The 12126-nt window shown below is 49.4% G+C and overlaps 1 protein-coding gene across 9 annotated transcripts in view; it reads left to right on the top strand.

Moving 5' to 3' along the window:
- LOC128914673 (H(+)/Cl(-) exchange transporter 5) overlaps positions 1 to 12126 on the top strand; it is a 40690-nt gene that overhangs the window by 4101 nt on the left and 24463 nt on the right. For 7 of the 9 annotated variants that reach the window (XM_054214044.1, XM_054214038.1, XM_054214039.1 and 4 more), the window contains one exon: positions 9488 to 9637. In XM_054214044.1, the coding sequence (XP_054070019.1) occupies positions 9605 to 9637 (33 nt within the window). In that variant the 5' untranslated portion in view covers positions 9488 to 9604. Of the gene's footprint in view, positions 1 to 6519; positions 6664 to 9487; positions 9638 to 12126 lie in introns of those variants that run through there. The other 2 variants (XM_054214034.1, XM_054214045.1) reach the window with 2 other exon arrangements.

The raw sequence follows: 12126 nt of genomic DNA, 5'->3' as shown, positions 1-12126 counted from the left end.
TTCATCTTAATAGTCCTTTTGCCTCTTCATGGGTTTTCCCTTTAAGCAGAAAATTCTCAAGAAATTTAAGTACTGTAGTGAGACATACCCAGAATGTATAAAAGTACCTCAATTTTTTTTCTTTTTTAATGACTTGTGCTACAATATCACTCTTTAAAAAGTTTTAAATAAAAGAAATGGTGCTGCAGTCAGTGGCGGTCTATTTCTGCTGTTATGTGAGACTGTAAGGACCCTAATCCATAAAGGGAAAATCCTCTGTGTGTGTGTTTGGTGCCCATGATCTCTTCAGTGCTGCAGGACAATACATTGAAGGTTTCCTGATGAAATGTGTGTGCAGTTGCCTTTTCCAGAACGCTTTATAGCAAACAGCACGGAAGGTATCCATTAACGGAGGGTCTGAATCCCTGCTGTGGTGAGGCCAGCGTGCCGCTGCCAAGGCTAAAGAACCTGGCTGGAAATTCAGTAGAGGGTCAGGCTGCTTATTTCATCGGCTGTAGCTACTTTACTCTCCAGCCAAATTTCACTTTTCCCAGTGGGGATAAGGAAACCTCTCTGTATTTTGAGGGTGCTGGCGTTGTGGGTAGCTACAGAGCATTTGGACGCTGGAACGTCGCAGCTTCTGCTGTTGGAGGGTGGGAGGTGAGCTATTGAATCGTGTCCTGGTTTTGTAGGAGGCTGAACCATCTGCAGAAATTCAATGAGCCCTGGGAGCTGCTTTGATACTGCAGTCGGCAAGTTAGCCCTGTTGTTTGTGTGCCAGCCTGTTCGGGTTCAATGCAATGGGCTTCAGACCTGTTGGGCTGCAGTTCAGTACTTCCAAAATGCCATTTTTATCCCCGCCTCTTGAGGAACTTCTGTTTGGTTTTTCAAACATCTAGCGACTGTACGAGGAAAGAGAGTGTATACTTTGGATCGAATCGCCTGGGGAGGTACCTGCGAGCAGGATGAAGTCCACTGCTTTGACAAAAATATATAAAATCAGCTACATCGCATGTGCCGAGCAGCTCAGGTGGATTTCACGGAGAGGGAGATGTTGGAAAGGTAACTTGGGTACACCAACACTCGGGGCCTCGCGGCTTGGCAGCATTCGGTGCGGGCCAGCTGTAATTCTCCCTGCAGTTTGGCAGGGTCTCTCTGGCTCATTAAGGCCAGGTCCCGGGGGGGCTTCGCAGCAGTTCTTGCCAGGGCCCCCATTCTCCTCCCGTAACCCCCTTCTCGTCACAACAGGGAGGCTCTCAAGAGGCTTTTCTCACCGAGGATTTTGTGCAAGTTGGGTGCTTTATGTTCCTTTTGTGCCTTGGAAAATCCCCTCTTAAGTCTGTCGTAGCCTGTATTTCAGTAGATTTGGCTTTTTCTAGATTTTCAAGCGAGAAGCGGAACAGCGGTCTCCCCAAAATAAAGCTTAACCCAACACCACTTAGTGCTTTTTGAATTCCGGGGTGTGCTGTGAAGTGTCTCATAAAAACAAACAAAAGAGATCAGGTACTCTGCTGAAAGAGATACAGTCCTTGGCCCTTAACAAAAATGTGACAGGTGACAGGTTTCCAGCTGAAACTTTATGCAAGCTTGAAACTAAACTGGACTGTAAAATATAATTGGAAATACTTGTTGACATCTTGCTATTATAGCCATGATAGTTCTTATTCTTTTTTTTTAAAAAAAAAAAAAGGGAAAAAGGAAAGAAAAGGAGGGGGGAAAAAGTCATGGTGTTTGAGGAGAGATGATATTTTATCAGTGGTTATTTGGCTTTTTTTTGTCTGACAGTTTTGGCATAAGCTTTCTCCATGGGATCTGAAGGACTTCAGCTCTGTAACAGCACGTTCTTCTTTTTGAATTCCAGTAAAATAACTAAATGTAACAGATAGGGAAAGACTGGGATGATTCTAAGTCACGTAATGGGGAAGTGAAGATGGTCCCTGCTAGTGCTGCACAGCGAGTGGTTACGGTGTGTGAATAGCCTGTGACTACGAGGAGTTACGTTTTCCACCTGAAAAGTGAAAATGAGTTTACAAAGCGCTAGTTCTGTAACTGCAGTAACTTTAGTTGTGGAGTAGAAAATTTTCTGTACCTTTATTAGATTGGCTTATTTTCTTGTTTGCCCTACGTGGTAAACCCAAAAGGAGCAGTATTGAAAAGCGCTGCAGTCCGGCAGGCTGTTCCGCGTGGGGTGTGAGTGTCTGGGGTGTTGTGGGGCACGGGGGACCCGGGTGGGTGTTGCTGCAAACCGTGGGTGAATTCAGCCGCAGAGATGTTTGGGGAGCTCTGCTGCTTGGGTGACCACGCAGTGATGTATTTTTGGGAATAAGGGAAAGGATATAAGCCTCTTGCTAGACTAGTTTTTGGGATCTGCCCGTTGCAATATCGGGAATCTCATTTGAGAAACATTACTGAGCCTTGAAGTGTGTCTGGGTTTAAATGAGGCTAGTGCGTATGCTCTGTGTGCTTCCCTACCATAAAGTGGAAAAAGAATGTTTTATATAAAACCCACGTTTGGCCAGTACTATTGGTTTCGTGCTGCCTTGAAGACTTTTCTGTATTAAGATCTTCTTGTCTTGCATCCAAGTCGTTTTTCCCCTTGTTTTTGGGGCGGATGTGCCTGGCGTGATCTGGATACACTGGTGTGCGCTGCTGTGTGTTGCACGGTGCCAGACTGAAGCTGCGGGTCCAGCACTGGTCCCTCCAGACCCCCTCACGAGGCGAGGATGGAGCGAGGTCCTGCAGCCTTCGGCCACTTGAGCACCTTCGCTGCCATGTCTCTGGGAGCCCCTGATTCCTCTCTGCTTCTCGTCAGCCTGGGCCTGGGCTGTAGCTTCTCGAGCGTGGTCTGTGGCCATCTCGCCTTGGAAACTGTCATCCAAGAAGAAGCCTGCCTCCTTAATGAGAATAGCCCGTAGGGATGTCCTGCTTCCTAGAGCTCTCCTAGGAAAGGAGCTGGCCTTGAGGACAGCTTGGGTTGTCATCCAGTTTAAGACTAGAGATTTTGGCAGGAGGTGACTTTGGAGTCATCGTCCAAGACTGTGATGTTCTCAGGATGAAAATGATGTCAGATCCGTTCTTCGTGCTGTTTCACTCTGGGTTCTGTGTTAATCACGCTCCTCCCATTTACGTTGGGAAGGCTGGGTGAACAGAGTGACATCTGGCTGGATGCTGGCGAAGATTTGCTAACCTGAGGATGGGCTGTGGACACTTTGGAGTCATCGCTTACCAGCTACACAGGTATGTTTCAAAAACAAGGCTGTCGCTCAGCTGATACTCCTACGCAGAGCCGGACTCATCAGCCAATGTCACTATTCTGCATTTTTAACGAGGGCGGTAGTGGCAGAGAAGCAGTACGGAAACTGCTGTAAAGAACTGAATTTAACCTGGAAGGTACAGAAAGCTTAAAAACCATGGTACAATCACAAACTGCCTGTAAATTTGGGCTTTTGCATTATCAAGTTAGACTGCTTTTTGTCAAAACACGAACCTGAGAAGAAGCTGGATGTGTTTGTGAAGAAGCTCTTGCCTGTTAGAGGCTCGTGTGGTGGTTATGCTTCAGGATCAGGGAGGAGGTGACTGAGCTAAGATTCTGGCATCTTAACTGAGTGGAAATTGCATAAAGTTTAGGAGGAAAAAATCCCAACCCAGCAAAAGCAAGGTGGTCTGACTTGCATCCGGGCACTTACTGCGTTTCTGTATGAAGCATCTTAAAAAAGGCAGAGATTTCTGGAGACAAGCACTGAAATGTCTTGTGATCCCAGTAAACACGCTGTGCCTAGCTGGGAGGAGAGCTACGCAGCACGTAACTTTGGAGACGGGAGCAGGTATTAGGAAATCCAAGGTGTAGTCAGCCTTTCTAAATAGGCTCGTTATTTGAAGTGTCACAGGTGCTTGCCCCAGTGGAACAGAAAAAAAATCAAACCTCCCTTTTATGTAACGCGTCTGCAGCAGCAAACCATTTCTTTGATCAGTGGTGGATAACTGTGGGGGATTTTTAATCTAATAAATAAAATACTGGAACATCTTACTTCTGAAGATACGCTTTTTGGGCAAGTATACGTGATTCTATTAACAATACTCCCAAAACAACGTTTTATTCAGAAGCCGAGTGTAGTTATGAGCCAAGGATGGAATCAGCTGTGATTGATGTTTGCCTCCACTTGAGTTTTCAGCTGTTCTGGGCTGAGTGGCATGATGTGGAACGATGAATTATTCAAGAGGAGGTGATGGGAGCTCGGACTGAGGGCCGTCAGCTGTGGCTGGCTGTGTGCCTGTCAGTGCTCGAGCATCCCGGGCTGGCAGTGAACCCCGTAACGCATCCCGGGCTGGCAGTGAACCCCGTAACACGCTGCATCAGCCCCATGTACAAAAGTGCTCGGGAAACCTGAACGTCGCAGGACTCATACGCTGCTTCCCGGCGTTACCTGGTGAAAGGTGTGTGTTACCCTGAAGGGTGTCAGACCACAACAGAATATCATCTCCCTGGGGCCCCTGTGAGTTCAAAGAGCAACAAAAGAACCCCAAACAAGCCGTAAAACAATTCAAGTCTTTGTGCTCAGCTTGTGTTGGGAGATTTCCCAGTTTCTCTAAACCCATCCATTGTTCCCGACCAGCCTGGCCGCACAGCCCTTGCCTAATGCAAACAGCTCGCCCGGTGTTGGTTTGCCTTTGCTCCAGCCGAGGAGGAGATGCTGCGTGGAGCTGTGGGTGGAGCAGCAGGTGCCCGCCGGGGCTCCGTCCTGCCTGTTCCAGCCTGAGAGGGACAATTCTCCAGTCCCCTGCTCCTCTGCTGGCGCTGGGCGAGCCCTGGACCCCCCTTGGCCACCCAGGAAGGGAGAGGAGGGGAGCGGAAGAAGCCGATGATGCTCGAGGATGTTTGCTCTTCAGAGGAGAAACAGGCAGGTGGGCAGCGAGAAGTTAAAGTAGGTAAATTAATGCTTTTAGGAACGTATACTTTAAATGCAATAGCAAAAGGCACATTGATAATCTTAACTGAGCTGCAAAAGCCTTCTGTTAAGTGATTTATGTGGAGCCCAGCCATTGCTAATGGCAACATGTTTTAGAACACTTCATATTTCCCTGAAGATACTGTATGTCACATCCTGCACCCGAAGGGAACTTAAAGACGGTGTAAAAAATCCTCTCCGTTATCGGCTCACCTGTGGCTGTAGTTTCATCTGTACAGGACGGGAGACTGGTTGTGGTCACTTCAGACAGCACTGAGAACTGAAGCAAGGAATGACTTGGAAAAATAGCGTCATCTCTTTTATAAAGCTACAAAGTGGGACTTTAAAGGGTTTCACCGGTATCTGGACCCCAAATTGTTTTCAGATGAGGGATGAAAACCTTGGAGCTCTTCTGTGAATGCTGCCTCCAGCTTTGTACAGATGCTGGTTTGATTTTTGTTTTTAGCAGTTAAAGAAGAAATGACAATTGTTTTGTTTGTTTTTTGGGGGTTGTTTTTTCTTTTGTTTATTTTTTTTGGATTGTTTGTTTGGTTTTTTTTTAATGATGAGTGCCCAGCCCTCTTGCAATTCACTCAGTCTGCACATGGAGCCTGCGCCTGGCAGTGTTCCTGGGATACGAGGAAATCCAAACCAGCTCGCTTAGGTCTGCACTGAAGTTTCTCTCTCGTGCAGTAACCTCCTCTGCGCTGGAAGAGAAATGTTATTTTTAAGGGCAAGGTGAGGCCCTGGAGTGATAACGTTGCAGGAAAGCCTTGCTCTGCTGGCACCCAGCCAGGTACCCGGTTACTGACATAATGGCTAAATGATATATTTTTCTTTCCTTTCCTTTGTGTACCGTTGGATCTGGTAACTGTGGGAAGGGATGTGCCTGCCCCTGCGAAGAGATGCTGTGGGGCTGGGGAGGAGGAGGAAGTGCCCTGAGCTGTCAGAGCTCAGCTGAGATTTGCTCAACTCTGGAGAAAGGACGGTCTTGTGACCCCGGCTGTGGTTTCTCACATCCCGTAGCTGCTGGGTGCTAAGCTGGCTCCGTCCCCCGCACCACCAACGGCTCCTGAAGGCGGGGTGACTCCCTCCTTTTTTTTAAGCTTTGTTCTTCTGGCGCCATGTCTTGGTGGAGCCAGGAAAAATGCTGCAGGAACTTGTACCAGGCTCTGACTCGGGAAGCGATGGACCCGTGTGCTGGAAGGGCTGCTCTGAGCCCCCACGTCACTGGCTGGGGGCTCATCAGGGGCAAGAGTGGTGGTGGCGGTGCCATGGCTTGCCTGTGCCGGAGCTCGCCGCTGCCACAGCTCGCCAGTCCCGTTCCTCTGGGTGCAGAGAGGAAGGGGTGACCGTGGTGGCACCTGGATGGGTGCTGCGGCCAGGCTGGGGAGCAGATTTGCTGGGTGTGCCGGTGATGTCGAAGCGCGAAATGGGGAGAAAAGCCTGGAATGTCTGGTGTTGATGGAAAAGCGCTGCGAGGGTGAAGCATCGCGGCTGGGGCCGGCTCTGCTCTGCAGCGGGGTGCTCCAGCTTCCTCCTTGCGAGTGCTGGCATCTGAGTCACTTCCAGGCGTCGTGGGGCCAACCCCGTCAGGTTTTGCTTCGTTGCTTCCCTTTGCTTGAGGGCGATGGGAGAAGCAAGGGCGGGCTGAAGAAGGCAGAGGAGGTGGACGGGAGCAGCTGGAGGAGGATGGCTTCTTGGTCACGCAAGCGCTGGGGGCACCAGGAGCCCTTCGGTACGTACCCTGCTGCCGGGGCATCCCGGAGCATGCTCTGACCTGGTAGGAAAGAAGCAGCCCTTGCCTGATGAAGTCTTGTGGTAAATTATCAACACAGATAAGCATGAGAAGTCTTTTTTCTTTTTTTTGATGCACATGGTTTAGCCCGGAGAGGCATTGCTCGCCCGTAGAGGGAGCGTTCCTGTAAGGAAAAGTGACTTAAAGCTGTGGCTCCAGGGCCTGCGTTAGGACTCGGGAGGGAAGTGAGCACTGAATTGTCATCTCCTCTGTCCTTTTTGTGCTTCATCCGCGCTGGGTGTTGCCTGGGCTCTGCTGCAACTGGAAGGTGGTGTGCTTCTCGGCTTGGTTTTGGGTTTTAAAACTCTAAATGAGAACCAATTTGGGGATGGATTGGGGCGAGCAGGAGGTGACATTGCTCCAGTTTCTGCTTTTCAAACAGGGGCTTGTGGCTGCCCGTGCTGGCGGTGCCCGTGCTGGCGGTGCCGTGCCTTCTGTCGGCTGAGGGACTCTGCCTCTGGCAGGGCTACGAATTTATGCTTTTTGTGCAAAGCACATACGTGAACATTTGACATATTTTAAACTTCGCCTCCCACATATATTATACGTATACAGAGTCTTATTGGAAAATACCTATAAAACCCTGTTGTGCTGCAGACAAGCGCTGTGACACGCGTGCACAGAGTTTCTACAGTTCTCTGCCAGGGTGAACAGACCATCCGTGCCTCCTGGGCTGGGAGCTGGCCTCCACTCTGCACCCTGGAAGCAGCTTACTGGAGGAGTACTACAGCGCTTTAATGAAATTTAATTATTTTTATTGTTAGCTGACAAGTAACAGCTTTGAATTCCCCAGTGTCTCCTGCCTTGGGTTCTCCGTGTGGGTTGATGGAGGGCTGCAGCCCGTGCCGTCCCGCTGCTTTGGGGGTGTGCTGGAAGCGGTGCCTTCCCCAACACCCAGTTCCCCTCAGCCGGAGCTCAGCACTTTCTTTACTGGTGTATTCTGCACCAGTTTAATGAATAAACAGGGCTTAGAAGTTAAGTAACATCGTGTTCCACAGAGGAAGGCTCAGCGAAGAGCCCAGTGCGTCACTTCGGACAATGCCAAGACTTTGTGTGGCGTGGGGGCTTTTTTTTTTTTGTAATAGGAAGTGCTTTCTGCAGAGTGTGTAATTCATACTGTTTGCAATTGCTGGCTGGCTTTTTCCCTTCCTGAAATAAGGCTGAGCTGCATATTTGGTTCCTCTGTAATTCTCTTGAAAAATATGTTTGCAAAAGAAAAGCTAACGCGGCCTGTCTTCTCATTAAGATAAAAAGATTCCCACTTTCAGGTTGCAAGAGCTGTTTTTGAGGCTGAGACACGATTTTTTTTTTTTCCAATTTAGTTTATTGTTATGTTTTCAGAGCTTGTGCTTTTATAGTTTCCCTGCCACCCTAGAGAATAGCGGGAGAGATGACGGGTCTTGTGTCATGGTCTGATGCCGGCAGCTCCTTGCTGCCCAGGTCCAGCAGCAGGTTGAGGGGGCTTAATTCAGGTTATTTGGGAAGTTTAATAGGACACTTCCAGATTGCAGTTGGCAGCTTTGTGTGCAGGTGGTTAAGGATCATTGTTCACTTGGGTGGTTTTGATGGCTTGCCCCCAGCTGAGAGGAGGACAGGTAGGTGATCTTGGCACATCTGGAGAGCATCACGGCCGCTTTTGTGCTGCGAGGATCCTTCCTGCGTGGTGGACTTCGCCCAAGCTCTAGCAGTAAATACAAGGACACCGTGGGAGGTGAAATGGTCAAAAAAAGAAAAAAAAAATAATTGCAAACCTGTTGAGAACACACGTGGAGATTATTTTAAAAATACGTCAGCAGATATCACTTGCCTTGTCTAATGTGGTGCTGACCTGAGTAATTTTTTACGTGCTCTTGGAGTGGGTTCCTAATTGCTTTGTCTGGTAGTGATCAGCAGATAGAAATTGATTCACAGGCTTTGTGGGAAATACAAAGGAGAAAAAGAAAATACCTTGAGAGGCTTTTTAGACCAAGAACTTGGAAATATAATTGGTTTTCTATAGAGAAAAACATTATACCAGGCATTTGGTCTGCTCTTGTGTTTGGGATCGTAGCCGCAGAAGTTAGTGCTAACTTGTGCACGCGTATCAGACAGTGCACTTTGTATGACACGGCATGTTCAAAGCAATGCCTGTGCCACCTCCAACGGAGCTCTGCTGCGCCCGAGTGCCAGCCGTGGCGGTGGGTGACACAGGACAGTGCACCTGGGCCATGGCAGCGGCGATGGGGCTGTCTCTGGTGCTTGGGGTGGATGCTTGCAGTTCGTCGGTCTCGTTGCCTTGATTAAGCCTGTCCTGTGGCTGGCAGCTGGTTAGTCAGAAACCAGTTTGAGCCTTTTTCCAGCAGGCGGTGGACTGAGGAGTAGAGGGTATGTGTGTAGGAGCCCTTTTTGTCGAAGGATTTTCCTCTGTGGGGCCTGGCTGTGCAAAGTTTTCTAAACTTGTTCTCTTGTAAGAACCTGCCACCGTAACGCCGTGGTGTTTGAATGTCTGTCCAGTTGAGTTCAGATGCCATACTGGGACTTGTGTTTGGCTCTGGCATGTGGCAATATGAAATCTAGTGCAAGAGCTTTGCCCAGAGTTGTAAACATCCAGCTTTGTCCTGTTCTAGCCCAAGCTTCAGGTGGTATCGCTGCATTTCTCCTTCCCATGGGAAGAGCAGTGTGGGCTCCTGGTCTCCAGGACAAAGTGCCAAGTGGGCGTCAGTGCAGCTGGCTTAGAAAGTGAATCTTCGTGCTTGTGCCCTAAAAACTTTCCCTTTGCTCCCAGGTTTGGAAGCTCTGGCCATGGATCAGAAAGGCTATCGACGGGGGAGTTTCCAGAGCAGCACTAGTGATGAAGACATGCTGGAAATAGCAGGAGCATCTCTGGACTTCTCCATGGCAGATGATGACCCGCCACTCGACAGGGAGATGGGAGGTAAAACCCGTGCATCTCTCCTCTTTCTGTTTTTCGTAATGGCTTTCGGTATGATTTCATGTTAATATTTTCCGTATGGGTCCCGCTGGCCTCTGCCTAGGACGGGTCTTGCATTTCATGGCACCGATGTGAATAGTTTGCAGGATTCTGCGGTGCGTTGCACCCACGAATAGACTCCTGCAGAACAGCCAAGTGCTTGCTCACGTGCCACATTTGGCTCCCAGCATTGCTTTGTAACGGAGGCTGGTGGGAGGGAGGCGCGTGTTCTGTGCAAAGTAGAAAATCTCCTTAAAATAAATGGCAATTACAAGAAGCGTGTGACTTCGTTGTGGTGGGGAGGCGCTGCCTGTCTCCAGCCACCGAGCTGCCTGGTCTCGGGCTGTGTGCGTCCTGTCAGAGGGGAAAACTGCTCTCTTAGCTGTCCATGTTGTTACTTTGCTATTAAATGTAGCATATCCTCCTCCACTGCTTTGCTTTTGGGGCCTTAATAGTTCTTCCTGGAGTTTTCTGAAAGACCTGCGGTAGGGAAGGGGCTGGTCGTGCCATGAGGGAGACGTTGTGAGTGTGATGAACAGCGACGACCACACAGAGCGATTCCTGATACGAACAGAGACTCTCCCTTCCCCTTCCCTCCTTCTTTACCTGTACTTTTAAAGGTTGTCCGTTGTGGAGAGAATCTCAAAATGTATCGACACGAAGGGGTTTGGTGCTGAGCTTGCATGCAGCCTGAGACTTTGGGCTTCCCCTGCCACCACGTGTCTGTCGCTGCCTCCTCTGGTCTGAGCTGGGTTGTGAAATCAGTGGGGGAGAGATCAGTCTGCACGGTTTCGCTGAGCTTTGGCACTACACAACAAGATTTGTCTTCTGTGCATCATCGTAAGTTAGCTTAAGAGCAAAAATACTTAATTTTGGACAGCAGACTGCAAGTCTTCCTGACTTCGCATAAACCTTCTCAGCCTCTTCTTCCCCCATCCCTGTTTACTGTAAGGCAAAAAGAAACCCTTCTGGTTTTGCTTCTCAGCTATGTGGTCTGCCTCCAGGTAGTGCAAATGAAGCCAGACTTCCTCAAATGTCGCCTGTCAGTACCCGAAACGACCAGCTCTTCTGCCGCTGGAGACCCTGTAAGGAGCGTGTGATTGCTTTCTGCTTGGCCTGGTTCCTCCCACCGCCTCCAGGCTCAAGCAGAGGAAGGGTCACTGTTCTTGTAGCGTTTGCATTAACTGTGAGTGATAAGCACTGGTTTGTGGTTAAAAACCCTCTGTCTGTGCACAAAGGGAGGTGCAAGATTTGCATCCCAAGTGTGTTGTTTGCTGGGTTCCGTCCAAGGCGCAGGAGGGTGGCTGGCACATAGGGACCAGCCACGGGCAGGACTGGGCAGTGTGCGCGCTCCAGCCGGAACTGCTGCTGGAAGTGACTTTCAGAACTGGGCACGTCGGGGGGTGCACTTCAGATCTCCTGCACAGAGCTTGAAATAATGACTTGTGACTGAATTTACTTCTGAAGAGCTATTAATTATTGGTATGTGCAGAATTAAGTACACAGAAATAATCACATTATGGATGCTGGTAATGTAATTGTAAATTCATGTTCTCTTTCCTGCTGGTGGGAGCCATTGGGGTACCAGCTGTCTGAAGTTAAATGTGTGCTTGTGTTTCATATTTAGAGAGAAGGAGCTAAATTCTTTAACTTCTTGTAGGGACATTGTTATTCTATGAAGCTTAGAAGCAGTGGTGGGTACCTGGAGCCGACTCCAGCGTTGCTGCTGGCCTGAAGCAGCACTTGGTTGTTTCCCATCTTGGCTCAGGGTGTTTGAAGGCCTGTGGCTACTTCTGTGCAAAAAGCGAGGGTCTGCCCCGCTGGCATGTGAGTGATGGTGATGGAGGGGCTGCCCTAAAGCCGGCGGCAGAGAGGAGTGGTTCCCCTGGAAGAGGCTCTGCTTAAGTCGCAGGGTGCTTAAGTCCACGGTGGGGGTTGACACAGAAGAAGTAAAAGAGGAAATCTTAAAGGGTAAAGACTTGCTTGCCAAAATACTGGTTTCAGTTCACTCTACAAATTTCACCTACTCAGTTCAGGAAGCGTTTGCTGGCGAATGTTTGGGTGCCAGGTGTGCAACCTGAAGATATGGTGGCCCAGGCCTGACTGGAGCTGGAGAGGTGGGAACTGAGGTTCTCCCGTGGTGGAGTCAGCTCCAAACCTCTGGCTGGAACCTGCCGCTTTTGCTGCCTGTTGTGTCGTTGGATGGGGGTGAGTTAGTGACACCTTCTGGAACCAGAACCCAGCCCTCTCTTACCGCCTTCTCCAAGACTGTCACTCTCCTGCAAGAGTGGTGGTGTCTCAAGTTGAAAAAACAGCCAGAACTGGAGCCGATAGATCCTGTCAGGGGGGCAGAGGAGGAAGGGTCACTGCTGCTTGGTAGATTTGTGAATCTGGAGTGCATTTGGCAGCCGGTGCTCCTCTGTGCTTTCCTTAGGAGCTCTTGACTAATGAGT

The sequence above is a fragment of the Rissa tridactyla genome, chromosome 9 (genome assembly GCF_028500815.1).
Source record: "Rissa tridactyla isolate bRisTri1 chromosome 9, bRisTri1.patW.cur.20221130, whole genome shotgun sequence".
Lineage (NCBI taxonomy): Eukaryota > Metazoa > Chordata > Aves > Charadriiformes > Laridae > Rissa > Rissa tridactyla.
The sequence above is the reverse complement of the archived record's forward strand: the minus strand, read 5'-3'. Positions and strand labels throughout refer to the sequence as shown.